The sequence below is a fragment of the Hippopotamus amphibius genome, chromosome 2 (genome assembly GCF_030028045.1).
Source record: "Hippopotamus amphibius kiboko isolate mHipAmp2 chromosome 2, mHipAmp2.hap2, whole genome shotgun sequence".
In the NCBI taxonomy this organism is placed as follows: Eukaryota; Metazoa; Chordata; class Mammalia; order Artiodactyla; family Hippopotamidae; genus Hippopotamus; species Hippopotamus amphibius.
The window spans coordinates 207627695-207648983 of record NC_080187.1 but is presented as its reverse complement, the minus strand read 5'-3'; the positions used below and the strand labels follow the sequence as shown (position 1 = coordinate 207648983).

The 21289-nt window shown below is 43.9% G+C and overlaps 1 protein-coding gene across 3 annotated transcripts in view; it reads right to left on the bottom strand.

The window, feature by feature from the left end:
* Positions 1–21289, bottom strand: part of MAP2K1 (mitogen-activated protein kinase kinase 1) — a 78224-nt gene that overhangs the window by 39997 nt on the left and 16938 nt on the right. For all 3 annotated transcript variants that reach the window (XM_057722943.1, XM_057722942.1, XM_057722944.1), the window contains exons 2-3: positions 3053–3263; positions 1235–1381 (exon numbers count right to left, since the gene is read on the bottom strand). In XM_057722943.1, the coding sequence (XP_057578926.1) occupies positions 1235–1381; positions 3053–3263 (358 nt within the window). The remainder of the gene's footprint in view (positions 1–1234; positions 1382–3052; positions 3264–21289) is intronic.

The following is a 21289-nucleotide window of genomic DNA, read 5'->3' as shown; positions in this document are numbered from 1 at the left end:
TTCCAGAGGTGAGGGCAGTTCTAGAGGGTCAGGAAGGAAGTGGAGACACTGCTGAGGGACACTAGACTGGACTGAAAACAGAGCAACCACAAAGCATGTAGACTCAATCACATCAGCCCTTGTCTCTGAACTGTCAGCCCTAGGGAGAATAAAGCAAAAGCCAAAGTCTGCAGAAGGCACGCTCGAAAGACCTACATCTCTTATTTTAATTAACCCTCACTACAACACGGCAGGTATAATAATGGCCATTTTACAGATGAGGAAACTGAGAATCAGAAAGATAAAGAAACCCGCCCAAGGTCATGACAAGAAGGTGACAGTATGTAAACAAATGATTATTGAGCACCTGCTGCGGCTTTGGAGACACAATGGCAAACAAGACAAAGTGACCACTTGGATTTCTGCGGAGAAGAGAAATATGAATAATCATCCCAGATTCCAAAGTCTCCTGTGTCATGCTGCCTATTGGGGACAGAAAAAAATAGCAACCATGAAGCCAGCTTCTCTGCTTGAAATTCTGGCCATCAAGGATGGAAACAGAGCCCCAATCACTATCCGGTAGATGCAACAAAGTACACAGGAGTCAGACAGCCTTGATTTAAATTCTACCAATTCCACTTATCAGCTGCATGACCTTGAGCAAGTTATTCCATTTCTCTGAGCCTCAGTTTCCTCATTTGTAAAATGCAGATAATGTACCCAACTCAATAAGGTGTTGTAAAAATGTAACAAAATATTAATTTGTTCAGGGTAGTGCCTGATATGTTTACACCCAACAAACACTAGCTTATCAATAACAGTTTTCCTAACCCTGCTCTTAAAGCAGGTTATAAACTCTCCAAAGGCAGGGACTGTTTCACTCATCTTCATAACCCCAGAACCGTCTACCTAGCACACAGCATGGCATGTAATAAATGGATTTAAACTATTTTAACCAGATTTTACCCACATCAAAATCTTGGGGTCAAGAAAACTGGGAGATGTGCTCTAGGTACAACCACCAGGGACACCCGGCTGCTGCCACCTCTCTTTGAAGAGACAGGGACCTAGGAAGGAGGCCTGTCATCTTCTTGGCTATTCCAACTTCTACAGTCAGGCTTCCCGGATGCCCAAGACAGTGATCTGGATCCAGGGAGGAACAAGGAAGCAGCCGGTCACATCCCAGACCAAAGATCAGACCGGAGCCACCCACTTTCCAGGCTGCTGCCTCCGAGGCTGCCAGGCTGCCACGTACCATGTGCTCCATGCAGATACTGATCTCGCCATCGCTGTAGAATGCACCGTAGAAGCCCACGATGTAAGGGGAGTTGCACTCATGTAGAACCTGCAGCTCCCTTATGATCTGGTTCCGGATTGCAGGTTTGATCTCTAGGTGAATTAGCTGGGGAAAGAAATGTGGGAGAAAGAGAGGCTTTAAAAATATATGGATGGATGGATGGATGGATGGATGGGTGGATGGATGGATAGGAGCCTTCTTAAATGCTTAAGCTCTTAAAGTTAGGAAGAGAGGAAACAGGCAAGTTTTAACAAACAAGCTCCTGCCCAACCAGAGCACTGAGTGCCAATGTACCAAGGCAGGTATTGGCCTGGAAGAGCTGTAAACAGGGGAGGGCCAGCTGTGCCTCTGCTCCTGGGAGCCAAGACTGAGGAAGAGGGGGCTCACCCCTCCCAAGAACTAAAGGACCCGTGAATCTGAGAGATGAGGGGAAAGTGGCCTTAAGGACTTGGTTGATACTCAAGGATTGTAGGACCAGAAGGGTATGAGGAACTGGGTCTGACGCCACCTTAGGTACCCCCTCAATGTTTCCCTTGTTTCAGCTGGGGAGACACGTGATGGAATAATGTGGCGCTTCTAAAAAGAGCCACGGACAGAGAGTGTCAGAGAACATGGAAGCAGTGCTTCTCAGCGTGGGCTGCAGCAGCTAGTGAGAGCCAGACAGGAGGTGGGCCTTGAAGATGGGCAGTGTTTGAAAAGATGGAAGGATGTCAACTATAAATTGGAACTTGCCATCTGCCTGTACAAGAATTAAATCACTTTGTGCTGCTGTAGCTACAGACTTTCCACATCCCCTGAAGGGAATTCAGGGTGGAGACTAGGAATGAGGCACTCTGCTTTGGAGGATGGGTGGAATAGGTCTTCAGATAGTTAGATGTTTTCAGGAGCTGATTTTATGAGCCTAACCCTTGCATCTCCTCATATCTAGAAAAGCACTAAATCCCTACATGGTGACATCTGCTCCCCGTGACTAGCAGAAACCCCCTACAAGAACATGTGTTTGACTGCATGTACTCCTCCTTTACCAAGAAGACAGAGATATACTAAGATTCCCCCCTCCGCCTCTTTGGAACAGTTTCTCAGAGTTATCTGGGATGCTGTCTCCGGGGTTGCAGTCCTAATTTTGCCCCAAATAAACTCAACTCGCAACTCTCACACTGTGCATTTTTTTTAAGTCGACAAGGAACAGCGTGAGCAAAAACCTGTGGACGGAAATGAACGTGGCGTGCTGTGCAGAAGACAGAGGAGTCCAACCTCACTGTCCAGAAAAAGGAGGACCCAGGGCAGCCAGGAAGGGAAGTCCAGCTCAAAGACTGCATGCCACAGTGGGGAGCCGAGATGTTACACTGCAGGGAGATGAAGGGGAACCACTGGCAGGGGAGGGGTGGAGCTCGGAGAAAACATGAAATCAGTGTTTTGTGTGTCCCTGGGCCTGGGTAAATGAAAGCAGCTTCTGCTCTTGATAAATGGCAAACAAGCATCTCAGCTTTCTTTCCAGAGCACACAGAAAGCTAACAAAGGGTCACCTGCCGTGATTTTCCAGTCTGGGGAGCAGGGATAAATACACTAACACATCATGAGTGTTTATCTATAATCTAACAGATAACATGAGCTCAAAGTTCAAACAGCACAAAACGGTACTGAATGAAAAGTTGGTTTTCCTTCCACCCTTGTCTCCAGGCCCCCAGGTCTTCTAACAGATAACCCAATTACCTGTTCACCAAGGCAAGCTTGATTCAGGCCTTTTTTTTTTTTTTTTTTTTAAAGTGGCCTCACCTTTCTGGCCATAACCAGGCCGGACGGCTTGTGGGAGACCTTGAACACCACACCGCCATTGCCGGCACCCAGCTCACTGATCTTCTCGAAGTCGTCATCCTTCAGTTCCCCCACCTTCTGCTTCTGGGTCAGAAAGGCCTCAAGGCGCTTCCGCTGCTGTTCATCGAGCTCCAGCTCCTCCAGCTTCTTCTGCAAGGCCTCCAGGTTGGTCCTGTCCCAAAGTGGGGAGCACAGGTCAACACTGTCATCAGAGAAGTCCACCCAGAGGAGCACCCCTGCGGTGGAGAGCTCCAGCTCTGGGGCCAGAGAGGGAACTGATGGAGGCGGCTCAGGGAGGGTCACATCTGCCACATCTGCCCCCTTCACTCCACCACCCCACACAACTCACCACAGACACACTTCCCCTCTCAACGTCTGGTCTCCTCATTGTAATATTAGGGAATTAGTTCTCTCTCAATATGCTCTGAGCCTATGAGAGGAACCACAGAATCTACTAAAATCCAGAGTGAGCCACCTTAATTTGCTTTAAAACCCCAGTTTCAAAAGTCCGACTAGTGTTGGTTTTAACAACACCATATACAAAATAAAATCTGTTTCCTAAAACCACTAAAGTGAAACCAAAGCACATCATCAAAACAGGTTCTAAACTGAATCACGATAGAAACCCTCCTTTCCAATGTGATCAGATCAGGAACAAGGTCAATCAAAATAGAGCAAAAAAGATTTACATAAAATTTTTATTTTTGTAAAACATAAAAGTGCATTCATTCACCCACCTTCTAATACAGGGCAAGGCCCTCTCTTTAAGAGCCCCACATCATCTTTCTTATATGAACCAGAAGAGAATACGATGTCTATCATTTCTAAATCCTGATTCTTTACAGTAAAAATATAGACAGAACAATCTCAGAATACAGCCTTAAGAGTTTGATGACTTCCCCCAATTTTAATGCTCACCTAATCTGACAGTAATATTTTCAGTGACTGGGATTCACTAAGTCTTTCCACTAGCTTTAAACTAGTATTCATGGGGGTAAAAAAAAAAGAAAGAAAACCACTTCGTTTGCAGTCATATTTCATTAGTTTATCTGACATTTAAATATGTACATTACTTAATTACAATACCAGCTACAACTGTACAAATGACTTTGGAAAGAAACCGGCTCTTGGTAAGCACATAATTCAACCAGTGGGTGCCAGAATGAGTGGGTATAGCAGAGAGCACAGCCTGCTAGTGTGTTTCACATAAAGAACTGAAAAGTGTTCATTACCCCTTAGAGCTTGTTAAGAGAAGGGTGGAAAAGAGAGCTTCCACTGTGTTTCATTTGATTTCTGTCCCCAGACTAAATAAACAACGAGGTGACAAGACAGGCAGTCATTACACATCAGAATGTTGGTGACGTCCTCCCCTCGATATATACAACCATTTCTGAGCCTGAAGGGTAGGAGCAAGCATAATCTTCCACTCTTCATTCACACTCTGTTCCAAACCTTAAGAAGGCAAGGAGATGGAGACCCAATGCCTCCCCAGCGTATGGGAGAGTCCAATACTGCCTTACAAATAACACAGCACAGGGGGCAAAGAGGACACAAGGAGGACTCTCCCAATCTTCCTCACTAGGTAACTCTGAGGGGAAAAAGCCTGGTGTCTGGTCCCCCCAAAAATTTATAACTTGAAACCCTAACCTTCAATGTAACTACGTTTAGAGATAGGATTTTTAGGAGGTAATTAAGGTTAAATAAGGTCATATGGGTAGAGTCCTAATCAGACAGGATTGACAGCCTTATAAGACAGGTGGCCTTCCCCCTACACACTCCAAGGAAAGGCCATGTGAGGACACAGCAAGAAGGCAGCTGTCTACAAGCCAGGAAGAGAGGTCTCACCAAAACCCAACCATGGTGACAACCCAACCAGTCCTTACTTTGGACTTCAAGCCTCCAGAACTATGAGACAATTAATTTCTGTTGTTTAAGCCACCCAGCCTATGGCATTTTGTTATGTAGCCTGAGCAGACGAAGACAGCTGGTCAATATTCTCATCCCTCTAAAGGCTCAGCTCAATATTCACACCCCTCAGGTGTGGGGACCGGAACCCGTGTGGCTGGGAATGCACAGCACACACCCTCTGGTTTCCTTTCTCTAAGGTCTCTCCACAAAGAAGCCCATCGATGACGACATTTAGAAACACATGTGAAATGTAGACAGACCACACAGCTAAAACTTGGATGAGGTTACAGCTGCCTGGAGGGCTCAGCAGTCTGACTGGAAAGGCAGACTCCAAAAGCTGCTGTCAAGAACACGCAAATACACACACACATGCACACAGAGTGTAAATGGGGGAGAGGGGGAAGGAGGGCTAGATGAAAGGACAAGCACTCTCCTTATAACACTGTACTCTTTTAAGTGTTTTACATGTATGAATGCATTTAATCCACAACCTTACAATTACAACAGCGGACTCAAGCACAGACAGGTGAAGTAACTAGTCCAAGGCCGCACACATCTAGTGGCAGGGCCAGGATTCAAATCCGGGCAGAGAGAATCTCTAACCTTAATCATGATGCTATAGTACCTCTTCAAAAAGTTCAATACTTTCAAGGGAGGCAACTTGCAAACATGGGTAAGATCCTAGCGTGGAGCACTTAACACACCAGGGCTCAATCAGACATGAAAATGGTGTACCTACAGGAAGAGTCCTTTGCCCCAGATGCAATCCTGTCTCCCCCGTACAGCAATCTGAACAACTGCCTTGCAAGTAACACTGGCCACAAGAAACCACACCCATTTGGGGGTGGAGGAGGGTTGGGATGGAGGGAAGGTGGGAGGGATGCTGACTCCGCTCATTTTCCTGACTCTGCAGAAATAAGGAATTCTCCCACCTTCAGGGGGAAAAAAAACTAAGTCTGGGCTTTGTGCCACCTTCCTCCCTCCCCTGCCGCCTATGCTCTATGGTCCAACCGCCTACCCCATCAGCTAAGGAACTGGCTTCTAATTTGTGCTTTCAGAGGGTGGAGCCCGGGAGAGAAGAGACATGGCAAAAACTATAAGCTCCGTTGGCAAGACTTTCCTAATGACTGGGGGCGGAACGGTGTTGCCAAATTAACAAGTCATTAGTAATCAGGAACCCTAGATTCTTATCCCAAATTGGGCATCAACTAGCTGTGAGACCACAAACAAGTCATTTAACTGGACGCATCTGTTTTCTCTTCTGTAAAATGGGATAATGAGATGCTTACTTCACCAGGAGAGGATCAAAATAGAAAACTCATGGGATGAAACACTGGAATTTTGACACATTTCTACACAAATGTTAAGGCGGGTGGGAGTGGGTTGGAGGACAAGGAGAAGCCACAGCAGCAACAGCAGGATTCAAAAATTACTGTCTTTCCTTCAATTTAATACTTATTAAAAGCCTCTCAAAGTTTTTAAAAAACTATTGCAGAAAATGAAAGACAGAAGATTTTATCTGAAGGTGAAGGGAAAATCCTGGCATCAAAATGACTTTCATGACTCATTAAAAAGAAATCAATCAGTAAGGTATCCGTATTCAGTATTGCTTCCTCTCACACAGGGAGTGGGTGATGTTTAACAAGGTTCATTTGTGCCTCCCAAGGTGAAATGTTTCAAGCAAAGGAAATAGGAAGAGAGGGGCCCCTCACCTCTCAACCACACCACAAATCTCCAACACTCAGAGGACAAAAAGGGGCTCCTTCTCCATCTTTGGTTTTCATTGAAATCAGCAAAATCAGAATTAGGGATTGAGAAACTGGAGCCCAACACACCTCTGACACACACAGCCCTCTTCAGGGACCAGCTGTAATGGCTCCGACCCCCCTCACATTCCCCACAGCAGAAAGGAAACGACACACTGTAACGTGAATTCTGCACCAGGGCTGTCATACAGTAAACAGGCTGTCTTATTCATTCAGATACAAGATTATAGGCTTGAAATGGGAACGCAGAGGAAAACCAAGGAACTTGGAGAAAAACACGGGTTGTCATTTGTGTTCTGAAAACACCACGAGAGCACAATGAAGTGCGTGGGGAAAGGATGATCCTACAGGCAAGAACACCTCCTTCCCTCTCCTCACCCATCTGCTAAGCCTAATTACACTACCACTGCTGGAATCGTTCATCTGTGGCTCAATGACTCAAATCAAGAAGCAGTATAAAATGCAGCACAAGGAGGGACCTTAGAGACCCCCTGATCCAACCTATTTTACACGTGAGGAAATGGCGGTCCAGTGAGGACAAAGTCACACAACTCATTGGTGGCAGGTCTGCCAACTTCTCAAACAGCTCCTTTCAAGGAGACACACTGCCACCTCCAACTCTGACGGTCACGGCCATGGGAAGCTGACCTAAAGGAATGACGGAAGAGGGAGGAAGATGACGTCCAGACCAAGGAATGGGGTCTTCAAACCGCCACACACCGAACAGAAATGGGTCACAAGGGCACGCCACACACCAGCCGTCCGTCGCCAACCTGAACAAGGGTCCTGTAGGTGGCAGGCGCCACCTCCACCACGAGGAAGCACAGAGGGAAGAGCTGGGGGTGACAACCAATCCCTGTGCTGGAAGGAGAGAAAGGGTCCCAGTGTAGGCGAGTCTCCTCACCAGAGAGACCAAGGAGTCGTCAAGTTCTCCCTCTCCTGTGGCATTTGGCAACCGGGCAGCGGAGAAGGAGGGAAGGAAAGGCAGAAAGACCCAGGCTAAGAGGGAAGAGCACCAAGAGACTAAGGATGCAACCCCTTGATCTACACCCTATGCCATCCCCATTTAAGAGATCCTGGGAGTTACCTCCTTTTCTGGTCCTTAGTTTCCATACCCATTCAAAAAAAAAGGTATATGAGGAGTAGGGTGGGGAGACTGTCTAGATGTCCCTCAGGAAGTCTGTCAATGTGACACCCAGCCGGGGAGTGCACAATAAGGCTGAGCGTATATTCAGGTTGAGAGGTTGAGGAGCTTCCACGGGGGAGGTGAGGGGAGAGGGGGAGAATGTGAGGAAAAAGAGAAGAACTGGCATCAGAAGTCTCTACAGAGTCACACCATGGACAGCAGGAGATGGGAGGACTTACAAAGAGTAATAGGAAAAGGAGAGTGGGCCTGAACGAGGAAGGCAAGCGGACCAAAGGCGCAGCTTACCGACTTCTAGACTCCAACCTAGACTAGCCCCTCTGTGTCAGAGAGCGTCAGTGCGCCAACCAGGGCCAGCCCCAGACAACACGGTGGGGAGGGGCTCATCTCCTCCCACACCTCCGTCCTGCAGGCCACTCTGGGGAGGCCTGGTTAACTACCTAGGCAGTAAAATTCTAGGATCACGTACACAGGCTCTGTGAAAGAGGCCAGATGCAAAAGGGTACACACGATGTCATTCCATCTATATAAAATTCAAAACTAATCTGCTATTATAAAGTAAAAAAGGGATGCAAACTATTATATACAGGATGGATGGACAACAAGGTCCCACTGTACAGCACAGGGAACTATATTCAATATCCTGTGACAAACCATACCGGAAAGGAATATGAAAAAGAATGTATGTAACTGAATCGCTTTGCTGTATAGCAGAAATGGACACAACATTTTGTTTGTTTGTTTTTTCCCCAATAATTAAAAATAAAAAATTTTAATTATTGGGGAAATATACATAACATTTACCATCTTAACCGTTTAAAAATACACAGTTCACTAATGCTAAGGATATTCACATTGCTGGGATAACCAACACAACATTGTAAATGAATTACACTTCAATTCTTTTTTTTTAGGCTCTTTATTGGAATATAATTGCTTTACACTCTTGTACCAGTTTTTCAAAGTCAATCAGCTGCATTTAGACACATATCCCCATATCCCCTCCCTCCCGTGACTCCCCCCCACCCCGTCCCAGCCCTCTAAGGCATCACCCAATCCAAAAACAAAAAAACAAAAACAAAAACAAATAAAGCAAAAAAGTGATCACCCTTTGGTGGGGGAGGGTAGTAGCTAGAAGGGGACATACGAAGGTTAATTTTGTGTGTCAACATGGCTGGGCCACAGTGCCAAGATATTTCATCATTTTTCTGGATGTTTCTATGAAAATAGTTTTTTGTGTTTTGGGGGTTTTTTTTTTGGGGGGGGGAGGGAATGAGATTAACATTTAAATTGGTAGACTGAGTAAAACAGATTACCCTACAATGTGAGTGGGCCTCAACCAGTCAGTTAAAGGCCTTAATGGAACAAAGACCAACCTCCCTGAAGAAGCAGGAATTCTTCCAGCAGACAGCCTTTGGGCTCAAAGTGCAACTCTTCCATGGCTCTCCAGCCTGCCAGCCTATCCTGAAGATTGCAGACTTAACAGGCTTCCACAATTGCCTAAGACAATTCCTTCAAAAGTTCCAGTTAGTGTCTGTCTGCCTCCTCTCTCTCTCAATCTCAGTATCTCTCAATAGTCAAATCAATCTATCAGTCTTGGAAGCTATGTTCTGATTTCCTTTTATTCTTTTTTCTCATCTTTGTGTTTCAGCTTGGATAATTTTACTGACCCATCTTCGAGGTCACTGTTTCTTTCCTCAGCTCTGTCCAGTCTGCTGGTGAGCATATTGACTTCTGATGTCATATTCTTTGAAATTTCTATCATTTCTACTTGAATCTATTTTTAATTTCCATCTCTTTTGAAATTCATTTGTTCATGTATGTTGTGTAGCCTTAAGACATTAATCATGGTTATTTTAAAGCCCCTGACTGATAAACCCAACATCTGTGTCATCTCTAAGTCTGGTTCTATCGATTACCTTCTCTCTCTCTCTCTCTCTCTCTTTTTTTTTAATATTTATTCATTGAGGCTGCACCAGGTCTTAGTTGAGGCATTCAGGATCTTCAATGCAGCATGCGGGATCTTATAGTTGCGGCATGCAGACTTCTTAGTTGCAGCATGAAGACTTCTTAGTCGCAGCATGCAGACTTCTTAGTCTCGGCATGCAGACTCTCAGTCACAGCATGCAGGCTTCTTAGTTACAGCATGCAAACTTTTTAGTTGTGGCATGCACGCGAGTTCTAGGGAATTGAACCTAGGTCCCCTGCATTGGGAGCATGGAGTCTTACCCACTGGACCACCAGGGAAGTCCCGATTACCTTCTCTCTTGATAATAGGTTGTTTTTCTTCCCTCTTGATTTTTGTGTCTTACAATTTTTGATTAAACCCTGGACATTATGACAGAACAGAGAATGAGGGAATCGTCTTCATGCTTGGTAATGGACACACTCTTCTGTCATACTGTTAGTGTGTGTTAGGCTATTAGTCAAAGTTGAGCTGGGTTTGGGTTTTCTTGTTAATGTTAACACCACAGGCTACAAATTTCTCCAGTGATGGGTCATATCTTGCGCTTAGAGTGAAGCTTGAGCTGTATAGGTTTTTTTTTTCCTCAGTGTTCCTACTCCTCCCTTAGTTTTGAATTGTCCTTAATGCCTGGCCACAGAATGGGGTCTTTCTCCATGTTTTTGGCCCTCTTGAAGGGGTAGACTGCAATTACTTTAATTTAAGTGCTAGGCTTATGGCAGGGGTAAGGAAATGCTCTCCTGTCCAGCCTTAGTCTTAAGCAGGCCCTGTGAGCACACACTTCCCCTCCTCTCCACGGCGGCCAAACTCTATCACATATCTGTGGCAGTTCTTGGGTAGAACAAAGTTTTCTAGACCTCCTCCAGCAACAGCAGACCTTTGGAGATCTCTGCTTGTTGGTGCTGAGCCTAGCTTTGGGCTTATATTCTTAAGCAGCTATGGGACGCCATGCTTCAGTGCAGCCATTCTCTTGCATGGTCGTAATGTGCTTCACTGAATTTAGCAGAGGTAGTTTTTTCTTTTTCCTTGATGCTGGCTGCACATATCTTGGCCACCTACTCTTCTTAGCTTGCTGACAGATGTGCAGGTGAGAAAAACTTCGAAGTCACTGTTCTTGAAAGTAGCCCCCAGACCCACTTCTAGGGCCAGAAATATAAACAGGAAATCTGCTGCTTCTGAGTCAGCAAAGAGCTGGTCTTTCACAATGGCATATGAAACTACTAGAAAGGAGAAAACCATGCACGTGGCTGCCAGACACGCTGTGTTTGGGAAACAGGTGTGAAGGCTTTGGGAGTCAGAAGACCTGGGTTCAACTCTGACAGTTACTTGGTCTGTGAACTTGTACAAGTCACTTTCCCTCAATTTTTCTCATAGGTAAAAAAGGGGAGTTAAGCTAAGTGGTGTTTAAAGTCCTTTTCAGGGCTAAAATTCTCTAATCCTAATATCAGATTCTTCCTGTAGTAGTCCAAGGATAGAACTCTGCAGCTAAGTACCAGGGCTGCAGATGTCTGCAAGCACAGTGGTTGGCTTCCCGTGTTGTATGGTTAGAGACCCTAGTCATTACTTCTTGTCCACATAGAAACCCCACTGACAGTTATCCCATCCTCAGTGCTTTTTCCTTTGATACTAAATTAACTGTTTCATCTTCCCAGGTCTTCTATGGCAATGCATGCATTTTGGCACTACTTAGTGAAATAGTGAAAGGAATACAGACAGCTAAGGACAGTTTAAGACAATGATGTGATGGTAAATAACCTTATTTAATTGCAGAGATTAATGAGAGTGCAATGTAAAAAAAAAAAAAGCTGGAATCACCAAAAGTGATAAACAAATACTTAATATTTTATGGTGCTGTCGAATAATTATTGGTTAATAAGAATAAGATTTGATTTGATAGTACCTACTACTGATTTATTGTATACCTGCTATATGCCAAATATTCTGCTAAACATGGACGAGCTCCTAAACGCCTAACACTACAATGACGTAATTACCAGTTAGCCCCATTTTACTGATGAAATTCCTGCATTTTCATGTTTTCATGCAATAAATAAGTAATCTAGAAAAAATGCACAATGTAGTTAAATACTACCTTTATTGTCTTTAATTGGTTTCACCACCACTCCCAAAAGAGACTTTGGAGCAAAGACTGTCTCACAGATCCCTCAACTCTTACAAAGGGCCTAGGACACAGATGGCCTAGTTCAGGATATGCTGAGTAATCAGAGTAAATTTTATAGGATTTTGAGACCTGAATTGCTCTAGAACAATCTGTTAAATTTAGCTAGCAAAAAAGGAGAAAGGGCATTCCAGTAGGGCTTACAATGTAGACAATGGTATAGACCTGGGAGCAAGAATATTATAAGCAAAGAGCATTGGAGGAATAAATCTTAAAAGTAAAAAAATCAGGGAATTCCCTGGCAGTCCAGTGGTTAGAACTCCACACTTTCACTGCCAAGGGTGCAGGTTCAATCCCTGGTCGGGGAACTAAGATCCCGCAAGCCAGCATGGCCAAATTAAAAAAAAAAAAAAAAAAAAAAAGGTAAAAAAATCAGAAAATGAGAGTTGGGACTGATGTTTATCTTTAATCTCACTTAAATCAAGTAGCTTCCAAGCCAATAAACAAATGTTTTTAAAAGTCAAGAGAATGAGTTTAATTAAAGAGATAAATAAGAATCTCATATTCCTTCCTTTAAAAAAACAAACAAACAAAACCCCCCAACTTAGTCCTTGGCATCAAACTGCCTTCTGAAATCATATAAATTATCTTCCCACGGCATGTTTCTGCAAACAAACAGGCTGAAAAACATATGTACACACACACACACACAGAGGGACCTCTGGAGTGACAGGACCACCCACTCTCATAGACTCTTCTTAAATACTGAACAACATCCTGAATCAGAGAGGGGGTGTCATACTGTTGCTTGAAAGAACTGACAGCCTATGGTTTCTTCTGCTCCAGTGGACAAAATTTGTTTCATATTAGTCACATGTGAATTAATTCCTGAAGGACCAGTCTTTTGTAAAAGTACAAAACGGAAAGAAAAAAGTGATGGAGTTTGGAGAGAGAGAAAAAAAGATCAGGAGACAGCGGACAAAAAGGAACGAATCACCTTTACTTAATAGGGACAAAAGAGGGATATAACAGTCTGATAAAGAATGAAAATTTAGATGCAGTTAAGAGATGAGCTTCCTAAATGCTAGCCATGGTACACTCATTAACTCATTTAATCCTCACAACAACATTTAAAAATAGATATGTTGTTCCCATTTTACAAATATGGAAATGGAGGCCAGGAGTAGTTAAGTAACTTACTCAAGGTTAGGGCTGGAATTCCAAAGTTTGATCTCTTCTCCACACCAGCTAAAGAGCTCGTGTCCTTCAAATAAATCTCCCACTTAGCTCACCCTATTTACCAATCAGTGACTCATTCCTTTGAGGCAAGAACTCTATTCTGCTAAAAGGTAAAATCCTGGCGAGGACAACAAATTAAATCTACCCAAAAAGGAACTTCTTTCAGAAGAACATCCAAGGCTGATGCATTTTGACTGGGGAGGGAAGGGAAGAGATAGGACACTGCCCAGGTGAAGCCCATGGGACAAGCAGTAAACACTCTGGTGGCCATAAGAGAGTTGGCGGGGGGCGGGACAGGAAGTGTTGAAAGGAAGAAGGCAACAAGGATAACCCAGGTAGAAAATTCAATAAACGTGTGGTCACCATCATAAAAACAGAGGTAGCGCTGGGTCTGGTGGCGGCCAAAGAATGGGAGTGGCTGACTGTTCCCGAAAGGACAAGTTGGTGTACTATGGCCTTATTAAGATGATGTATTTGACCCCACCCATTCCCTGTTCTAGAGAAAGACCTTTCAGAAACTCCCTGTGTAATAATGGTCCATGCTGCTCTGTGAATGGGAGGTATAAGCTGCTCTTAAAGGAGAAAGGATCCAACGTGACCAGAACCATGAGGACAGCTGAGTCCCCAGGGCAAAAAGATCAATAGCTAGTGCCCAGAAGCACAACCAAGAGCAGTAAGATGTAGTCAAAAGAAACGCAGAACCCAAAACATGTCTCCAATTCTAGTCCATGTTGAGAAATCTTCAATTCTCCAGACCTGTTAGGTACACGAACAACATGTTGGTTACAGCTAGGCCCCTTCTCCTTGCCCAAAGTACACACAAAAGGGGTCAGCAAACCTCACCTCTGAGCACACATCACTTCTGGGGAAAATCGCACTCCCTAAGTCATTTTCTAGCAACTCCCAGCAAATTCTGAGATCCGGATTAGGGCTAGAAGTCCATCCAAGTGCTCACTGAGGCACTCAACTTCTTAAACCAGGATGTGGAAAACTACTAGTCAGGCTCTCCAATTAAGAGCAGTTGGCCTAGTAGGGTCAAAACCTAGCTGGCAGAAGTAACATTATGGACCAGAGAGGATGAAGTTTAATTAAAATCAAAACTGATAGTACTTGCTTCCATCTTCTGAAAGAAGGTGGAGGGCAGGGAAATAAGTGTTTCTGGTAACAAACCCCCTCGGAGCAGAGGATACCAGAGGACCAGAAGGCTGGCCCAGAGTTTAGAAGGGCCTGCTCCTGAGCCTTGGCATAGGCAGAAGCAAACCTGCACAGCACATGGGGGTGGAGCTGGAGAGCTGAATTACGTTGCAGAATAAAATGGGAGAGGCTTCTTTTGGGAGTGGCTGTGAAGTAGCAAGACAGGAAAGAAAAGGATGTACCACGGCAGAGTGGCAAAGGTCATTTAAGACCAAAGATACCTAATACACTAGATTTTAAGTTGTCTCTATTGCTATAATGCATCCTCCCCACCCCAGACCTTCAGTCCAATCTGCCATGCACACAAATAGCTTGGTGTATATTTTGTTCTTACTGTTGTTTGATGGAAACCAGGGAGAGGGGGCCAAATTCCAAGCTGATTCAACATGGAGCACAAAGAAGACAAAAATCACAGGAAGGGAAATGTGAGTCCCAAAGAAGCAGAAGTGACCATGAGAACGTAAGTCTCCAGGATTGCTCCAATCTAGAGGAGGGCAGGGGAAAAGGAACTGGAGTGGACATCTAGCTTATAGCTATGATGTCTACAGCTGTGAAAATACAATGCAGATTCATTATGGAATATCTACGGTGTGATAGGCACTATCTATGCTAGAGGCTAGGGAGGTACAGATGAGGAAGACAAGGTCCCTGCCCTCACCAGGCACTGTGGGGTGGGTGTGTGGGGGTGTGTGTGGGAGGGGTGTGGGTGTAACAGACAAAGAAACAGAGATGTAGAAATGACAGAGAGACAGAGACAGAGAGAGCTATCACAGTGCAAGCCAAACACAGGGAAGGGTACTAACAAAGACAGCAACAACTACAGGGCAAGGGAGGCCATAATGCTGAAAGTGAGGTGGGCACAAGGGGGTAAGGGAACAGAAAAAAGACCACTCCATCTAAGATGAGGAAGGGAAAGTGAAGGTCTGAAAATGTAATGCCCACGTTTAGACCTGAAGGATATCAGTTTTTGCAATACAGGGAAAAGCACTCCATCCAGGCTTGGGCATTAGCATGAACAAAAAGGCACTGAAAGTTACAAGCCGTTCCAAGTGGTCAGGGAGGACGTGCATCCAGGAGAAAGCCCAGATGAGGCTGGAGGGTAAGCTGGGGCTAGACCATGAAGGGCATAGTTCACCATGCTAAGGAATTAGGTTCTGAGAGGAAATGCGGAGATGTTGGTGAAAGCATACAAACTTGCAGTTAGAATATGAATGGGTTCTGCAGATCTAATGCACAGGAGGGTGATTCTAGTCAACAATATTGTATGATATACTTCCAAGTTGCAAAGAGATTAGATCTTAAATGTTCTCACCACACACACAAAAAAGAAATGATAATTGTGACACGATAATGGTGTTGGCTAATGGTAAAGTGGTAATCATACTGCAATACATAAACATATCAAATGAGCACACTGTACACCTTAAACTCACAATGTTATACAACAATTATACCTCAATAAAAAATAAATCAAAACCTTAAGTTAAAAAAAACGGTCCTAGCACAGCAGCCTAGAATGCCTCAGGATGTCGTTTATGGTTCAGCGATGAACAGCATCCTGGCATCTGGCATCTTAGTTTCTAAAAATGTCATAAGAATACTTGTTTTAATATTTAAACATCTAATACACGCAAGATATCACAATTTGACCAGAATGCAATTTAACTATGCACTTCTGGGGTCAAATCACCAATAATGTGCTCATGCAAAGTAGACATTTGGAGAAGTGAAAAAATTCTAGTTCGGTGATATGACCAACAAAGGGTTAATATCCAAAATACACAACTCATTATCAAAAAGACAAACAACCAAATCAAAAAATGAGTAGAAGACCTAAACAGTCATTTGTCTGAAGAAAATACACATGAAAAGATGGCTAAAAGGCACATGAAAAGATGCTCAACATCACTAATTATTAGAGAAACGCAGATCAAAACCACAATGAGGTGTCACTTCACACTGATCAGTATAGCTATCAACAAAAGTCTACAAATAATGCTGGAGAGGGTATGGAGAAAAGGAAGCCCTCCTACACTGTTGGTGAGAATGTAAATTGGTGCAGCCACTAAGGAAAACAGTATGGAGGTTCTTAAAAAATGAAAAATAGAGCTACCATATAATCCAGCAATTCCACTCCTGGGTATATATCCAGAAAAAAGAAAATTCTGATTTGAAAATATACATGTACCCCAATGTTCATAGCAGCACTCTTTACAATAGCCAAGACATGGAAGCAACCCAAGTGCCCAACAACAGAATACTGGCTTAAGAAGATGTAGTACATGTATACAGTGGAATATTACTCAGCCATAAAAAAGAACAAAATATTGCCATTTACAGCAATGTGATGGACCTACAGAATATAAAGCTTAGTGAAATAAGTCAGGGAAAGACAAATACTATATGATACCACTTATATGTGAAATCTAAAAAATAATACAAATGAATCTATATACAAAATGGAAACAGATTCACAGACATAGAAAACAAATTTATGGTGACCAAAGGGGAGCGGAGGGGACAAATTAGGAATATGGGATTAAAAGATACAAACTACTATACCTAAAATAGATAAGCATGAAAGATTTACTGTCTAGCACTGGGAATTACACCCAATATTTTGTAATAACCTATAATGGAATATAATTGCCAAAAAACCAAATCACGGGACTTCCTAGGTTGCGCAGTAGTTAAGAATCCGCCTGCCAATGCAGGGGACACAGGTTGGATCCTTGCTCCAGGAAGATCCCACATGCCATGGAGCAACTAAGCCCATACACTACAACTACTGAGCTGCACTCTAGAGCCCATGAGCCACAACTATTGAGCCTGTGGGCTGCAACTGCTGAAGTCCATGCACCTAGAGCCCGTGCTCCACAAGAGAAGCCACTGCAATGAGAAGCCCGCACACCATAATGAAGAGTAGCCCCCGCTCACCACAACTACAGAAAGCCTGTGTACAGCAACAAAGACCCAACACAGCCAATAAATACATACATAAATACATAAAAATAAATTTAAAAAACAAATCACTATGCTATACACCTGAAACTAACACAATATTGTAAATCAACTATACTTCAACTAAAAAAAAAATTCTAGTTTGGAACCTTCATAGAAATAGAGTCAAAAGCTGCACAACTCAGGAGATATTAGCTTCCTTGAGAAAAAGAGTGTGTAGAAATCTGAAGTCTAAAAACTGCTGAGTTCAGCTTTCCAGGTCCTTAGAAGTCCACTGGGGAGTTCTCTTTTAGATAATTAATCTCTCATTACCTGGTCCAAAGACTGGCTCAAAGAAGCCTTTGACAGTACAGTCAAATCCAGTCCATCATGCATACCAGCTCACTGTAAGGACAGAAGTGTTCCTCTCATAACAAACCACAGTTCTGGAGCCGATTCCTAAACCGAACACTGATTTACATTATTGCTATCTATGCAATACATTATATATGATGGTTGCTTTTCCAGTGATGCTTGAAGCTCAACAAATTCAGTTCACCTATTTCATTTCATTTATGCATTACTGAATACCTGAGGGCTATTTTTATTTGCAAAATTGCACCCTCTGTCAATAATTTGCCTCCAATCTATAACCATGCTCTTAACAAAAGGTACCAAGGTTGTGGAATTAACCTGGGTCTGGAGCCCTCCATCAACTCTGCTGGTAACTGGTCATCTAACCTTGAGTAAGACCCCTCACCTGCATTAAACAGAAGCATACTCTTGTCCTGTGTTACAAAAGACTGTCATGAACACAGTGAAAGTGTTTCTGAAACAAAGAGCTGAACACATTAACGAGGAACTTTTCTAACACAAACAAACAAAAATACCTTTCCTCTAACTTATTCTAGGTTGAAAAAGAGTGTGATGGTGGATGACACCTCACATTAATTGTGAATACTCAAAGAATCCTCACTGACATTAAAGAATACGCCAAAGACTAAGATTAGAAAACAAAATCTACTAAGACAATACTGCACATTAAACTTGAGTTATTAGCTGGAGAAAAACAAGACAACTGCAAAACCAGCATTATTAAGCATTCTTTGGACCTTGGTTGCTTTGGATTAAAATTCTGCAGGCTCTGCCTGGCATTCAAAAGAGAAGCGTGTTCTTACAGCAGAAGATAAAAAAGATTTGTCCACCAGGCTCTTCCTCTTCACTTCTCCCCACCCACTTCCTTTTCTTCCAAAGGAGAACAGCCCTCATTTACTCACTGGTTTGCCACATCCTGCCTCGGAAGCTACTTCCTAGGAGCTGCTTGGGCTATTCTGAGAGGAGCTTTAACCCCTTCAGGCCCCCAGACCCTAGGACATTTATGACATCCCTGCCCACCATCATCATTTATAGTCTACTAACCAGACTCTACTTGATCAGATAATTAATACTCCCAACTTTCTTCACGCAGGCTTTGAATTAAGCACTTCACCTACAACAGAGTCAGGCAGAGGCTACATCTCTTCATCCTATCTGGGGGCGCCAGCTAACCCAGCTTTGCTTAATCCCTAAAAAAGGACAAAAAGTAGAAATGATTCAAGCATAGGTATCAAGAAATTCAATGCATATAACACTGCATTTGATAGCAGTGAAAGCCCAGTGGAGTCAATCTCCTGTCTTGTATGAGCTCTGTAAGCTAACACTGACATTCATTCATTCCATGTGTAAAGACTACCTACTACACACCAGACCTGGGCTAAAGATGCAGCATCAAGATTGAACTGATCTCCAGAAGCTCACAGTGCAAGTGGTAAAACACAACAGATATGTGTGAAGATCACCCCCCCACCAACACAAACACACACACACACACACACACACACACACACACACGGTTTGTCTCCTGAGTAGTTCATGGACAGTCCCACTGAGCTTTTCCAAGGGAGACCATGCAAAGTTTCATGGTCAAGATAATATCTGACTTCAACCTTCAAGGAGAGGTAGGCTCCCAAACACTGGCAATAAACTTAGATGAGAGAGGTTAAGTAATGAGCCCAATAGACAAACAATTTAGGTGTGGAGCCAGGACGCCAACCTCAGCTGCCTGCCTCCGCAGACCACTCCTACCACACACAGCAAGAGCACCCACTAAGAGCCAGAAAAGAGTTTGTATCTGTGGGGGAGCTGGTCATGGCATTAAAAGAGGAGCAGGGCATCATTAGCTCTTTTTTTCCCTTTAATTAAAGAGACTTGAGACCTTCGTAGTAAAGAAAGTAGAGGAAGATACAGGTATGTTTTTATATCAAAAAATCAATAAACACCGACCACCTACTACATGTGAATCCTATGCAGAGAACTGTTATCTTCTGCTGTTACAGCTGGGCTTCCTGCTATACACATCACCTGGTGCAGGTCGACTGGCCCCTCTGGCTGGCCAGGCACATGTGCCCCTCCCCAACATACCCCCTCAGACAAGGAACAGGCCCACCCCTAACAAGGGAGGACCAGAGCCCAGCTGATGGCACACCAGCTGCTGAGCTCCCGAACATCCCCGAGTCCACTGGCAGGAGAACGCAGAACACTAAGGTTTCTATGACAAAGAAGAAGTATTATTTTTTTCACATTCCAGACTTGAACCTACTGTTACATTTTACTAATCTTCAGCAGTCTGAACACCTGACTTTGGATTGTGTATCTATTCACCATATTTGAAACATCAAAATCAGATGACTTCTCTATACACTTATCATCTTTCCCTCTTTTTCTTTTTCTCCTGAAAGTTAAATCCTATTAGGTAAAACCACACAGGGTAACCCCTAGACTGCACTGACTACAGAAATCTGCTGAGACTTTAGCGGCCGTTACCAAAGATATGTCAAGAGAAGCTGTGAAGGTTAACAGGAAATGAATTCACTCTGTGCTGGGGGCCTTTAACAATGAGCAACTGATCACCTTTATTCATTTTAAACTGAACATATAGAATCTGCCCTACCTGTAGGACAGATTCGAAGGGCAGGCATTGGGACGGGGCAGAAAACAGGCCCGCTCTAACGAGTAGTCACGGGCCTTGGATCTCAATTCAGGCCTCCACCAGCTGTATAACACTAAGTAAACTTCCCAGGCTCTCCGGACCTCAGTCTCTTCACAATACATCCAGGAGACTGAACTATCAAAATCTTTTCCACATATAACGTATAAGAACAGACAAGTGGCTGTGCTTGGGGGAGAAAGAATGAAAGGTGTTGGTGGCGAAAAGGATGATTAATATAACATAATGCTATCCTGGGTCTAGAAATAGCCTGGCTTAGTGCTGCATTCACCTTATCAGCCTAGATTTATTGGGGGGGGGGGGGGGGAGGCAAGGGCTGGTGGGTGGGAATCACAGCCACCTACAGTGAAATTAAACTCTTTTCCCAAATGAGATCTGCTAAAGTGTGATTTACCCAGAGTGTTAAAGAACTTACCAGCAGTATGAAACCATGTTATTGAAATTGTATTACTGCACAAACTTAACTTTTTCCCAACTGTGATTTGCAAAGAGGATGCAGAGCTGAGAATCCTGTGTCTGTGGCCATCTGTCCTATCCCAGTTCCTGGAGAGGCGTGGGGGGAAGAGTGTGAAAAGCCACAGGTGCCGTGTATAGTCAGCCGATGTCACATATCCATCAAAGAGCCCAGCATTTACTGGGGATATGTGTTCAGCTCAGCATGCAAAAGAGGTTTGCCAATCCATCCGGCCCCAAACATTCCCTGAGCCCTCCTCTGTGCCAGGCATGGGGCTGAGGGAAGACCACAGAATGTCACTGCCAGTTTTCCCCCTCGGCTAGGAAGGGACTGTTGACTGAAAAGGCAGTACAAAGGACTACAAGCCCTTAGCCACCTGTGTGACAAACACAGGGCCCTTAACCAGGATCAGTTTCCTCATCTAT